We start from the raw sequence: 13,981 nt of genomic DNA, 5'->3' as shown, positions 1-13,981 counted from the left end.
CCATTTGTTATATGCAGGCTTTTTTTCTTAGATAATGGAGGATTTGGCCTTCGGTGATTAAATTTTTGAAAATCTCTCATGGCTCAGATAAACGGTGAAGATTGTAAGATTAGAGAAGAAGTCATTGACAATGGTAAAGGCTAATCTTTATCTTGAAATTTTCGCCATTAATCTGATTCTCAAGAGATTTCCAATTATTTAATCACTGGAGGCAAGCCAAAAATCCGATTGTGTGTGCTTGGGCTGTGCTCTTAAACTTTACAATGAGGGTAAACTATTCAAATTATATTAATAAAATGAGGGCAGAGGGAGAGAAAGGACTAGGAGAGAGAAATAAGATGAGGAAAAATTCAAATTATATTAATAAAAGCTGCTACAGTATTTTAAAGGGTTGGCTGGAGATGTAAAATGGCTCATAAGGCTCTACTAGACTACTACTACTAGAGATGCTCTAAACAAACTACTAATAAATATTAATTTATGTGCAGAAATCATGAATACTAAACAAATTGATTTCAAATAGCTAAAATGGCTCAAAAAGGCAGAGGCTTCTTAGCACCTTTTGAGCCATTTAGGATATTATAATCTCCTTGTTTAGGTTTTATGGATTCTTGCACACAAATTAATAATGTTTGTCAGCTGCTTATTTTAGAGCACGGTCCAAATGCAAGACCTAGATCTTTTATTGAACACAATAACAACCATCTTCCAATTCAATTGTCGCTCCTGTTTGGCTTGTCTGAAGCATGAGTTACCTGAAAGAAAATTCACTCACATAATTCAGAAACTTAAGGCAGATATGAATTGAAATGCTCATAAAGGCAACCACACTGTTGTACCATATTATCACCAGCCGGAATCCAGTCGTTTGTCGCTGGGTTACAATGGCAAGAGGCGTGGCAGCTGGTGTCAGAATCAGGTTCTAGATGGAAGCATTTGCCATCAGCGTCCTCCATTTTGATGAACCCTGTTCCTGTCTGGAATGGCCAAAGTATTTATTAATCATATAATTATATTTTAATATTTTTCTTTCCGTAAACTATTTTAATTGAAATGGGTAAATCAGGACATTATATACGTGTGAGACTAGAAACGTTTAGGTGAAAGATCATGGATTCATGCTTCTGATTAAATTTTATAGATCTGGATATGTTATCCAGACATTAAGATCAACAAAATTAAATCTTGACCGTAAAAATCTAAAACAAAAAATAAAATTATCTATGCATTTTCTGCCTTTTTTTTATTTTATTTAAAAGCAATGTATGAATATAACAAATTATTTTTTGTGTTTTTTCTTTCTTTAGAGGAGGTTCATCCATGAAAATGTGGGTCAGTGATAATCAGATACAAATTATTTAATGGGGAGCAGGAAAAAAAAAATGCAGTTAGGTGATAATACCGTGTGATGATGCTTATCGACACAGTTGAGATCCTTGTAATACTCTGTCTCCACAAATTCCTCTCTCACTTCTCTTCCATTGTAGACCAGCTTCTGCTTTCATCACATAAATCAGCTAAAAAGAAAATTACAAAGCAGAATTTGCATCTAATTGTATGAAATTTAACCAAGTGAATCATAAGCAAGCGTTTGTAGTCCAACGGTTAGGATAATTGCCTTCCAAGCAATAGACCCGGGTTCGACTCCCGGCAGACGCAAAAAACTTGAATAATAATAAATTTTTTTTGGGAACCAACCTGGGGATCATCAGTTTCCAGACGTTGGAACTCAACGAGCTCAGGAATATCGTCGTTGCTTTCCTTGTTATTGGACAGAACGTCGACGTATTTAGAAGAATATTCACTACGCTGAGGCTTAGTGTGGCGCTTGGGAGCATTTTCATCAAAATACTCTCTTGCCTTTTCCTCCAGCTTTGCCTCGTCCTCCGCCGACAAATGAATGTCGCTTCTGTTAGGCCTCCCACAACACTCCATTTTTTTTCTCTTATCAAATTTCTCTCTATTGACTCCTTTCTTTTGATAATTGAGCTCTCTACCAAGTGCTAGATTTTTATAGAAGATGGTAGATATTTTCTTCTTGCCTTTGGCCTTTATTGCCTTTTTTTGGGTACGGACATTTGGGAGATCGAAAATATCAAACCTTTCTCAAGAAATATCTTGGAAAGCTTATCCTTTTGGTCAGAGTTGGTGGCATTGATTGAAGAAGTGGGCCAAAAGAACAGACCAGTCACGTTTTCTTACGCAGAATTGTCAAGGTCTTCTCCTGTCATCTTCTTGTTCTTCTTCCTGACCTTGATGGGGTTTATTTTGGGGCAAATTTTCTTTTGATAGATGAGAGTTACATGAGACCAATAAGGTTTCATATTCGCCCAACAATAAAGAAATCTGGCTACCAACATGGTCGATGGCCTATGGGGTATTCGATCTTAAGATGGGCCATGTTCATTGAGGCCAAATACTTACTCATTTTAATTATTTCTTTTTAAATAGGGTAACGGTTTGTACATTCATACACTACATCGTGGGCTACAAAACAGAACTATTGAAATATCTTTTCAAATGGGCTGACAAGCCCTCATGACCAAGATATCAAGCCTATTTAATTTAGATATCGATCCATTAGCTTGGGAGTACGGAATCAATTTATCATACCACATGGCCATGTAGCTGTCATCTGGGCCATGATTTATAGCTAAACCATCTGTTCTTAACTTCAAGGATAAGTTTTGTGATGGGAAGCAATTGTTAACAAGTTACTATAAAAGATGATTCACAAGTCACAACTAGGTAAAGGGAACTGCTCATTTGCAGTTTACTCATATTTTTCAAATACTTACTGACTTAGTTAAGTGTACTAAAGCATCAATTGGGCATCCAACAAGCAAAAGAGCTCTACTACATAATTCGGTCAATCTACTCATAGGTTGGAATACCAATGGATAAATAGTGGAAATAATATATTTATTTATTTAGGAATTGATGATGCAGTTGATTCTATAGATTCAATGACTGAAAAATACACAATGAAAAGCTTACAAAAAAAAAGTTTTTTTCTTTCAAGCCTTTTAAATTCAACAGATTTAATGATTAATTTTTAACAAATAACAGTTGAAGAAAAAGAAAAGAAAAGAAAAGGAGAAGAAGAAGAAGAGGAAGAATAAAAAGAAGAGACGATGATGACCCCCACGAGAGGCCCTCGTCCACGTGACTGGATTTAGCAGAGTCAAACTAAGATTCCAACTTTATCGGCTCGTTCGGCTTCTAAAGCTACAAACTCGCCATCTCTACCACACACCTGTCCTCTAGAAACATCCTGGCATACATAAATGGCTATCTACCACACGTGTACGACTAATATCAGCGACTCCGCATACTTTCACAGCCCTAGTGAATGAGCGAAACAACTCCCTATATTTTAATTTTGTAGTCCCACTTGCCCATAGTAAAAGTCACTCAGGCAGGTCCATACTCACTTACTCAGCAACAGCTTTCCCAGCAAAAGGTCCCCAAGTCCACCTCTCCACCGAAGCTTCACTGTTTAGCTAGCGGTCCACCGGTAAACGGAGTGCCTCATTTGACGCACTGGCCGCAATTTCCCGGTAACCATCCGGAAAAAGAAGGGCAATCGGCAGCCGCCATTCTCCGTTTCGCAGAGATCCAGAGAAGCAATAAGGACTCTCTTTTCCGGCGCGCCGACCAATACAATAGGTTAGATGACATAATAAGACTACTAGACTAGCCTTTAAATGGGTTTCATTTGTTACACATTTCTTTTAACTCACCGAGTCACTGTGAGCTTATTTATCTGATCTGAGTTGCTTCTCTCTGTTCTTTGAATTTTTCACAGAAGGGAAATGGCTAGCAAGGTGTCGAATTTCTCGGATCTGATCCAGCGAGTAGCGGCCTCATGCTTGCTGCACCCGCTCGCGGCCGGGCGGCACGATTCCGGCGGGAATCGATCCGGAGACGAGGACGAAGAGTACGAGTCCGATGATCAGGAAGACGAAGAAGAAGAGGGAAGCGAAGAGGAAGAGGAAAAGGAAAGGTGTAGGGCTTGGGAGGAAACAAAGGAGGAGGTGCGAGTAGAGAGAGTGGTGGAGATGGAGAGGCTGATGAGCGAGGTGTTCGACGCCATTTCAGCGATGAAGAGGGCCTACGTGGGCCTACAAGAATCGCATTGCCCGTGGGACCCGGAGAAGATGAGGGTGGCTGACGTAGCGGTGGTGGCGGAGCTGAGGCGGCTCGGGGTGTTGAGGGAGAGATTTAGGAGGAGGATGAGGAGGGGTTGTGGCGGCGGCGCGTTTGTTGCACGGAGGAAGAGGGTGAGTGGTGGCGTGGCAGTGAGGGAAGTGGTGGCGCCGTACGAGTCGGCGGTGGATGAGCTGAAGAGGGAGGTGAAGGCGCGGGAATCGGAGGTTGAGAGTCTCAAGGAGAAGCTTAGGAACGTCGCCGTTTCAAGCCTGGGCCCTAGTGGGACCAATGGGAAGAAGGGAAGCGCTGGGTCGAACCAGTCAAGGCGGAAGCTCAGCAGCAGTACTATACAAGGCCAAGGTAAAAATCCGTGTTAAAACATTGCCGTTTTGCTCCCGAGACAACACCCACTTTAGTAGGACATCCATCCTGTTTGGTATAAATAATTTTCTCTTTTGTCTTTTGGGGACAAAACAAATGGAAATAGTGACTAATAAGACATGGGTCATGGACTATGTTTCTTAGGTAAATTCAGCTTAATCATTACTCTTTATTTTCAATTAGATGGTTTACTTTACATATGTTTATTATTCTTATTTTCAATTAGATGGTAAATTCATAGAATAAGATATCTTATTTTATTTAACGTTTTGCATGGATGTAATGTTAGAAAGCTTATGTACCTTATTTGCATTTTTGCAACGGTTGCAGCATGCCCAGCACCAGAGCTGTTTGAAGCGACAATGAGGCAGGTGAAAGAGGCATCCAAGTCCTTCACATCCCTCCTCCTCTCCCTCATGCGCTCTGCCCGCTGGGACATATCTGCCGCCGTGCGTTCCATCGAAGCCGCCGCCGACACTGTTCCGGCCACCACCACCACCTCCTCCTTAGTCATTGCACCCCACCACGCAAAATACGCTCTCGAATCCTACGTTTCACGCAAACTCTTCCAAGGCTTCGACCACGAGACCTTCTACATGGACGGCAGCCTCTCCTCCCTCCTCAACCCCGACCAGTTCCGCCGCGACTGCTTCACCCAGTACCGCGACATGAAGGCCATGGACCCCACCGAGCTTCTCGGAATCTTACCCACCTGCCACTTCGGCAAGTTCTGCTCCAAGAAGTACCTCTCCATCGTCCACTCCAAGATGGAGGAGTCGTTGTTCGGAGACTCGGATCAGCGGCGCCAGGTCTTGGCCGGAAACCACCCCAGGAGTCAGTTTTACGGCGAGTTTTTGGTGCTTGCCAAGGCTGTGTGGCTGCTTCACTTGCTGGCCTTCTCGCTCGACCCGGCACCTAGTCAGTTCGAGGCCAGCCGTGGGGCTGAGTTTCATCCACAGTATATGGAGAGTGTTGTTAGGTTTCCGGGTGGGCGGGTGCCTTCGGGTCAGGTCGTCGGATTCCCGGTTAGCCCCGGATTCAAGCTTGGCAATGGGTCGGTTATCAAGGCTAGGGTGCTCCTCATATCCAGGACATGAGGTAGAACAAGCAGGGTTGTCTCTGCACCTGCCTGTTTCATAGACAATGGAATGAGTTCTTTTGGATTATTAGCTGATTGCTAATGTTGTTAGGATCATTAGGCTAGTAATGTCAAGGTAAATGTAAGACGCCTTTTACTACAAATCTTTTACAAATTGACATGATAATTCGTAAGTGGTGCATATTTAATTAACGGTTGACCTATCAACCATACGATTTTTTAGCTATTTTATTAATTATGAACTGGCATGTCAAAATTGTAGTAACTCCAAACATTTTGTAATGCCATATTAACATTTGTTGTTCTAGAATGGATTTAGCTCTTTCACATTGTGGAATAGTATTCTCTTCATTTGTTTGCATTTCATGATCAAAATTTAATGTTATTGTATATAACAGTGTAAATAACCCATCCGATATCGTTAGATTCAACAACATTCAATCATAACCATTTCATGGGTTCCTATTTGTTTCATTAGTCCTAAGTGATGCTTTTCTATTTTGTTTTACATAATACACCATGTTTAATGACTAGAGCTATTGATTTGACTACTATCATAAGAACTAAATGTATGAGAATCTCATCATGATATAACCATTTGGTTGGTATTTACCATCAATCTACATTCTAAATGAGATCTAAACAAGCAAAGCCATAACATTCCTTCCTCACATTGATCCTAAGAAATATAGGACAAATTTTTTCTTCTCGACCGAGTTGGTAAAACAGTCCAATAAATATGTGATTTTCATATGCATTTCACATGATTTTCACATGCATTTTAAACACATTTCAGTTTAATAGAATAGATTGAAAAAAATTCTTTCATTCCAATTTAGAGAAAATTCTTCCATTCCTCATGTCTAACCACAGGAATAAGAACTCTCTTTTAATTAATTTTTTTTTTCCTCTCTCTTTCTTGCCCGTGAATAAGCAGACGTTGAATATAAATTATATAATATATTGGTTTATTTCATTCAACTTACAATGTAATCATATAACATGGGGAGGAAAGCAGCTTGCTCTATCACAAAAGGGTCTGATGGTAATGACGAAAAACAGCCTCCCAAGTAAATATAGTTTCTCAGTCAATTCATTGTTACAAATACTAATCTGTATGTAACTGAGGGGAAAAAAGAATTGCAGGGGCAATCTCATCTCTCTGGAGAAAAAAAATTCTAAAACAGATGAAGAAGCAACACGTGGACAAAAAGCTTTGCGTTCCCCCTTGCCAAATCTCAACCATGAAAATCAGAGATTTAGGCTTCCCCTCCAAAAAAATTCTTCGCCTGTCATGGAGAGGAAATGATGAACATTTTGTTTTCAATTACAGAGTGGTTTAATCGACATATTATAAGCAGGTAGCTTAACAGTAATTATAAACCACAAGACCCTCAAAATGGTTAAAAACATAAACAAGTCATGGCTTATCCTACAAATCGAGATAATTTCAAGTAGCAGATCCACATTCCATGAATGGGGACCTCAAAAGTGAAAAAACTCTGAAAAAGCTTGGAACACTTTCCCTTGGAAGCCAATAAATGAACGAAGCTGGAGATCATGGAAAAATTCTTACCAAATGCGAGAGAATTTGTCAAATTCATCTTAGTGGCCCGATTGTTAATTTCTCGAGTCTATTAATTAATCTGGAAGAAAATGCTTTAACATTCCAAATTCCAGTATATTTTCTCCATGTAAAAAAGACTTTGAACTAGTGTAACTCTATAATAGCAATTTCCAGAATCAGCTGTATGCAAGTGCCTAGATTTAGCTAAAAATCAATACCAAGATGCATGAACATATCAACATAATTTGAATATCTTACTCGCTCAAAAGTTAGAAACATAATCACATTCCAAGCTCCGAGCCGACCAAAGTTAGGGAAGAACCCTTTATAAAAGGCAAGAAATCCCTGCAAAATATTGGTTTCCATGAGTTGCTGGTTCTTATGAAAGATGATAGTCACAAAACAAACATTAACGTCCAGTTTTTAATTAACATCGAGTCACGGCACAACTTTAAATGATTTGCCCCTTTTTAGTAAGATACACATGGATCCCATGGGTCTTAATGTCACGGGGCTAATTTTTCGCACCAAACCAGCCACGTGATGGCCCTAAGCAACGCACCACACAGCGCCTTAGGCAGCCAACTCGCCCTCACCAACTGAGGTTAGTGGAAGCCAAGCACAGCACAAGCACAGCACACTTACTTTTTACGGGAGCAACACCTCCCAACCTTTACAATTCACTCAACGAATCTGTACAAGGACGGACTAGGGTCCACAGCACACTTTGGAGCCCTTAGTCTCAACACCAACTCAGCCCTAAGGCTTACAAGAGATACATGAATGACCCAGCCACCAAGGCTTTACAAGACAACAATGAAACTCTCACACAGCCCACTGTTTCTCACTACAAAGTCACTCAGCACTCCCCCAAGTGTGTGGCCCTCTTCCACAACACTTGTCTGTTACAAGCAAACCAGAATCTCCTATCCAGCAGCAAGCAACATCGGCCTCCAGCAGCACTTCGGCAGTCTCCAGCACTCACAAGCCTTCTCTGCCCTAGGCACTCCTTCAGCTCACTTTGAGCTCTCAAGCTACAGCCAAGCTTTCTCTCTTAGCTTTTCTGTACTCTCCAGCTTCCTGAGACTTCTCAGCCTTCTCCATCAAGCAGCCATGCCTTGCTTAAATAAGCCCCAGCATGGTTCTCAACTCATGGCAGTGGGCTGCCACCTGGCTCCAGCCCACTGCACCCAATGTAGCTACCAACAGGCATGCTGCCTCTCTTCAGCATGCCCTGCACCAGCCAACCACGTGTTGCAGGCCCCCTTGGCCCATTTGAATTCGTCCAACCCCTTCAGCTTGTGCACTGCCACAAGGCAGCCAACTTGTAGCCATCAGGAGGAAGGGCTTTGCTGCAGTGGGCTGCCACCTGGCTCCAGCCCACTGCCTGTTGCAGCTTCACCATTTCCAGCAAGCAACCAGCCACCTGGACCATGCTCCTTGGTCCATTCGAATTCAGCCAACACCATCAGCTGATCCTGCTACAAGGCAACTCATTTGTAGCATGCTTTGCTGCAGTGGTCTGCCACCTGGTTGCAGCCCACAGCATGGTGCAACATGGTCTCCTCCAGCAAGCAGCCTGCCACCTGGACCATGCTCCTTGGTCCATTTGAATCCAGCCAACGCCCTTGCTTAGCTTGCTGCCACAAGGCAGCCCTTGCAGCTCCACTGCAAGCATCAACTGCACCATTGAGGCCCAGCAAGTTTCCTACCACCTGTCCAAGTCCTGCAGGCAAGGCAGAACACCATTCTGTCCACTGTAGCAGGCAATGATCAGCCATGGGGCTTGGCCAGCGCCCCACACCATCCCACTGCTACACTCAAGGTCATTCAGCCTTCCAACTCCACTGCAAGGCAATCATAGCACCCTGGCACAGCAGGTCTTCTTGAACAAGGCAAGGGCACCATGTGGCTGATCCAGCAAGCCACACCATGCTCAACAGCACCATCACTTGGGCAGGACAGTGCCACCACGTGGCCACTGCCTGCAGGCATTCCAGCATAACTCAAAGGCATCTTGGGCGCCATGTGGCCCCTCTCAGCAGCATACTGCACCATGGTCCAGACAGACAAGCATACAAGGGCCTGGGCCACGCCCAGCCCACTCACACAAGCCATCCCAGCAATCCATGCGCCCCACAGCAGCTCTTGGGCCAACAGCAACATGCCCAAGCACCTTGACAGTGCATGGGCCACTCCCTTTGATCCTTTGCAGCAAGCTTTAGCCTTCTCCAAGCAGCATCCTCAACCTTGGCATGCCCCTTCATGCCTTGGCTTAGTGGCCAGCAGGGGTGCAAAGCACTCATGCCCCTGCTGCCACACCACAGCCACATTAGGGCCGTGACACTTAAACTCATTTACCCTGTTTCGGAGGAGGAGATCCTATTTGGAAGACAAAACAATTAGCAGCCACAGCTACCACTGATCGAACCCTAGATGGCATTGATCTGAACACCTTTACGATGGTGGGAGAAGATCTAGGGAACATTAGACAGGATAAGTGATTCTCAGAACCTTGTTTCTAGCAAATTGCTTAAGAGCCTATGGCACATGTCCGGCCTCTGGTTTAACACAGCAGATACCTAGTTTCTCATTATTTTCTATTTTTCTTTTAACTGTTTTCATTTTACAAATAGATAACCTTCTAGAGAATCCAATCTGAAGTGTTTTCCTGAGATGCACATCAGAGAGAGAGAGAGAGCGCAAATGTCATTTAAAAATACACGACAAAAATATCAACTTTAGAGTCAAATCAACATACCTCACTCTTCAAAGTTTTGATGAAGCAATCAAGCGTGTTTTTGTAAGTAGAATCTCCCATCATTCTAGATTTCACCTGGAACATAACAAGCATGGCATCCAAGCCAACATTGACTGACTAGCTCATCCTTAAAAACTATATAAAATCGCTTCATATGATAAGAAACAAATTTGATCACAATCTTTCACTAGCACAGCCGCATAAAAGCCTGCAGCGAATAATTTTGCAGATTATGCTACAACTGGAAAACAGCTTCAACAACAAATAAAAATTAGGAAAGCAAAGAAAACAGCACAGATTCATTCATATGAAAATATCATCATCATCAAATGAACTTATTAAAAATGTATGGATGTTATTAGTAATGTTTACAAGGTTTCATGAATGAGAGACAGCATGTGGCTCTTGTTTTTTAATTTGTCCATCACTACTCCAATCCAAAAGGGTTGGTAGTGCTTGTCTATAATTAAAAAAAAATAAAAAAATAAAAAGATTATCCAAGATTTCCGTCATGTCTATGTAGTTATAATTTTTCCTAGGTCTTGCAAAATTTCAAGTAAACTTTCAGAAAACTAATCAGACCGGGCTGAGTCCCATGTGAAAGCGAGAATTTAACACCTTATTAGTCAGAATTGTAGAAACAAACAGATCATTAAAGACAGAATGACAGGGTGATCTCCTACGCTAGTGATTGTCAAGTTGTCATATACAAGAATAAATTTAAAGCCATAGGAAGGTGAATAGGTGATAATGGACTAGTTGAGGACTCTAATCATATAATTCATGGCTAAAAGTAATGGGAAAAAAAAAAAAAAAAAAAAAAAAAAAAAAAAGGCCTACCACATCAACGGGAGAACCGATACAGACAGCAAAAAAACCTGCACCTAGACCAGCTAGCAGATGAGTTAAAACATTGTCCATGAACCCTGGAATTTTCAAAATCATCTGCATAAGTATAGAGAATTAGGAATTTTGGGATTTGGGATCAACTTAGCATAGCAACAGTCAGGAATTAAAAAACAAGTTCAGCCTCAAAGACCTAACACTATGATATTACCTGTTTCACTTGGTCATAACTGGCTAGTTCAGCAGCATTTATTATAGCATTTCGTGCTACATTTGGGCCAAGCCCAGTCCACAGGGCCCCTAATCCTTCCTAATTTTTGAAAGATCTTAGAATTAATACACTTAGATACTAAAAATAGAAAGTGCAGTATTATAGCAAGTATACTGACCTGCTTCACAATGGTGGTATAAGCATCCAAAGCTCCAGAATAACGCCTAGGCACCCCAGCTGGCAATTTTCCTTCAGCTTGAAGTCGAACTTTGACAAGATCAGTTGGATTAGCCACTAAAATTGCTATAGCACCTGTCAAGGTAAAGATAGAATAGACATTTAAAAACTCTAAACAAGAGTTTGATGTGCAATGATCGTCTTGGCAAATAAAGAAGTAATGGACACAGTGACAATAGTTTTGAGGATTAGGCTGAGCGAAAAGTCAATGCAGGTTTTATACACTTTCGGGCAGCAGGCAAAGCAGTCGCCAAATACTCACCTGTCAAAAACGCAGCAAGTATTTTGTGGTACAAAGGAATATCTCCAATAAATTCACCGCCAACAAGATATGTTTTGACCTGTCAACAAGCAGTTTATGCTCACACATAAAGAAGTGCCACCAAGATATCATGAATAATTAACCATATTCATGGAAGGAACATATTATAGACTCACAGGACCATATAAGCTAATCCTTAAGCCTCCATAAATGCACTGCCGTTGTAATCCTGGAATAATGCCTTTCCAAAGTGCTGGTAGACCTTCTTCCCTAGCAATAGTAGCAATAGTACCCAACAAGCCCCTATATTTGGGTATACCTACTGCATCCACTGTAACTGCTTTCTTTTGAAGCTGAAGCCTGACTTTAGCAATGTCCAAAGGAAGAGTACAGAACTGCCAAAAAAAATCCATGAAAATGATGATGAGTAAAAGCAGTTCATATTTTTTAGATCAATTGATGTGTGCTGTGTGTTTCTAGAACAAAAAGAACTATAACATTAGTAAAGAAAGCAAATGCATAGAGCATAAATCATTATAACATTATGCTTCAATACCAAACAGATTATGTAAAGCTGATACCTTAGCTCGTGCTAGAACAGAATCCATCAAGCTCAGACCTTGTATGGCTGTTTTACCTTAGTTAATGGGCACCGAGTCAATGCACCCATTTTGAAATCAATATACAAGTCATAAAAATGAAGTAACGGGTTTAAAACGTCATCATAAAGCAAAAAACTTTATACAGAGAACACATTTCAAAACAGAATTTCAAACTGTTTGAGAATGAGATGGGGGTATCGGTAGTTAAAGAGGCTCAAACAAGTGAAGGAGAAAAGATGAATATAGGAGTTAGTGTAGAATAATAACAATACTCATTTACTAAAATTATTCAACAGTCTAAATAAAAACTAGGGCAATGCTACCTGATGCCTAGAAAATCACATTTAAAAGCATAAATCGTGAGAGAATGTGTCTAACCGTCCAAAATCCCCGAGTTTGTTTTTTCTCTCTTTTTCTTTTTGTCCTCTTTGAGTTTCCAAACTCCCACATGATTTTTTTTTTCTTTCTTCTTTATCTCCCTCCCTCTCTTTCTGCTATTTTGAGAGGGATGACCAGCGGATCCGGTGACTATTTCTCTATTTTGCAACTTTTTGGCGATAGGCTTATCGCCAAAAACTGCTCTAATAATTTGTTATATGATAAAGAGCAGGAGACAAAGTAAACGTTCTTCCCATCCTCAACCCCCCATCAAAAAAGAAAAATCGATAATTTCTTACTCAAAATTCCAGTCTACGCTAAAATTCGTGATAGCATTTAGAATAGAGAGATATTATGACCCATTTCCAACACAAGAAGCACCAGCTACTCTTAAAGGATTACTAGTACTTTTGAAATTCAGCTGAACGACATTTCCTAGAACAGTAGAACCTAAATGAGATACAATGAAAGCAAATCACCGAATTATGCCACCAAGGTAATACTCACCTGAACTTAATTTAGAATTCTCATAACCCACATAAAAAGTAAACTCGTTGAGCTTAGTACACTAGAGAATTGTACAAAATTAACCAAACCCATAAATGCAAATTAATTTTCCAAATCCACTAAAGCAAGCACGATCAGAAAGATCAACAGTACCTCGGCAAAACAAGCCGCGAGAGCGCTGCACAGGAATATCTCAGCGAATGAAATGTCCATCTGGGGCTTAAGATCTGCCATGGAAACTGCAAAGAAAAGCTGGAACGCTGTGATTGGGCAATGGAGAGGCAGCTTTGGTTGAAGTGAATAAGGAGAACAGGGCTGTATTAGAGTAATAGTGAAGGAAAGGAACGTGAAAAACGCTTTTATTGGTCACCATTGAAGGCCGTACAACTGGGTTTTTCACGCCTCCTTCCTTATCACCGTCATTTCAATTATTTTAGGGGAGGGGGAGTTGTTAGCAAGTAATCATTTTTAACTAATTTCAACTCTTTTTTTATTTTTATTTTTCTTCTCATATATTAATTATAGTAAAATCTCAGAATATTGAAACCATCTTTGTGTTCACATTACATGATTTCATAAATAAATATTTTTGGATCTGATAATATGCAAAGTGTACCAATATGATCCAACCACGTGACATTGACACCCAATTAAAAACCTATGTCTGTCTTTGTTTTGTATTCTTCCTGTCCTGCTCAAAACAAGTATATAAATAAATATCTCAAAATGCAAAATAATTATGAAATTGTATTCTTAGACCATTCACATTCAGCAAATTTGTTCTCCCGAGTTAAAGAATCATCTTTTTTTTTTTTTTTTTTCTTTTTACTTTTTCATTTAAATATTATTTTTTAATAATTTATTTATTCTTTCTTTATTTTTTATTGAGTTGAGAGAGATTATCAAAATTAAAAAATTAAAAAAATAAATAAACTTTATTTTTACAGTTGGTAAGTAAACGATGCTTAGTTAAAATAA

The 13,981-nt window shown here is 40.5% G+C and overlaps 3 protein-coding genes and 1 non-coding gene across 8 annotated transcripts; 2 read left to right on the top strand and 2 right to left on the bottom strand.

Annotated features, from left to right (window-relative positions):
• Nucleotides 1-339: 339 nt before the first annotated feature.
• On the bottom strand, nucleotides 340-2,000 carry LOC132162736 (uncharacterized). Its single transcript, XM_059572961.2, has 4 exons — nucleotides 1,699-2,000; nucleotides 1,403-1,495; nucleotides 840-977; nucleotides 340-755 (listed from the first exon to the last, which is right to left on the bottom strand). The coding sequence occupies exons 1-4, from the start codon at nucleotides 1,933-1,935 to the stop codon at nucleotides 714-716; spliced, it is 510 nt and encodes a 169-aa protein (XP_059428944.1). The 5' UTR covers nucleotides 1,936-2,000; the 3' UTR covers nucleotides 340-713.
• On the top strand, nucleotides 1,588-1,659 carry TRNAG-UCC (transfer RNA glycine (anticodon UCC)). The gene has a single exon. It is a non-coding gene; the product is annotated as a tRNA-Gly (tRNA).
• Nucleotides 2,001-3,400: 1,400 nt separating the features above from the next.
• GIL1 (glucose-6-phosphate isomerase, putative (DUF641)) lies at nucleotides 3,401-5,962 on the top strand. The gene is made up of 3 exons (XM_059573679.2): nucleotides 3,401-3,669; nucleotides 3,809-4,512; nucleotides 4,864-5,962. Exons 2-3 carry the CDS (start codon nucleotides 3,816-3,818, stop codon nucleotides 5,628-5,630), a joined length of 1,464 nt encoding a protein of 487 aa, XP_059429662.2. The 5' UTR covers nucleotides 3,401-3,669; nucleotides 3,809-3,815; the 3' UTR covers nucleotides 5,631-5,962.
• Nucleotides 5,963-6,572: 610 nt separating this feature from the next.
• On the bottom strand, nucleotides 6,573-13,450 carry LOC132163397 (mitochondrial uncoupling protein 2). Of its 5 annotated transcripts, none has more exons than XM_059573680.2 (9): nucleotides 13,157-13,448; nucleotides 11,693-11,911; nucleotides 11,517-11,595; nucleotides 11,196-11,329; nucleotides 11,018-11,116; nucleotides 10,801-10,905; nucleotides 9,961-10,035; nucleotides 7,458-7,544; nucleotides 6,573-6,921 (listed from the first exon to the last, which is right to left on the bottom strand). In XM_059573680.2, exons 1-9 carry the CDS (start codon nucleotides 13,235-13,237, stop codon nucleotides 6,892-6,894), a joined length of 909 nt encoding a protein of 302 aa, XP_059429663.1. In that variant the 5' UTR covers nucleotides 13,238-13,448; the 3' UTR covers nucleotides 6,573-6,891. The 5 variants fall into 5 exon arrangements, 3 of the variants coding, with proteins under 3 accessions (XP_059429663.1, XP_059429664.1, XP_088375074.1); XM_059573681.2 differs by lacking the exon at nucleotides 13,157-13,448 and adding an exon at nucleotides 12,098-12,195; XM_088518948.1 differs by lacking the exon at nucleotides 7,458-7,544 and having other exon boundaries at nucleotides 13,157-13,450.
• Between the last annotated feature and the right edge of the window lie 531 nt (nucleotides 13,451-13,981).

Source organism: Corylus avellana, chromosome 8 (genome assembly GCF_965113065.1).
Source record: "Corylus avellana chromosome 8, dhCorAvel1.hap1.2, whole genome shotgun sequence".
NCBI lineage: Eukaryota > Viridiplantae > Streptophyta > Magnoliopsida > Fagales > Betulaceae > Corylus > Corylus avellana.
The sequence above is the reverse complement of the archived record's forward strand: the minus strand, read 5'-3'. Positions and strand labels throughout refer to the sequence as shown.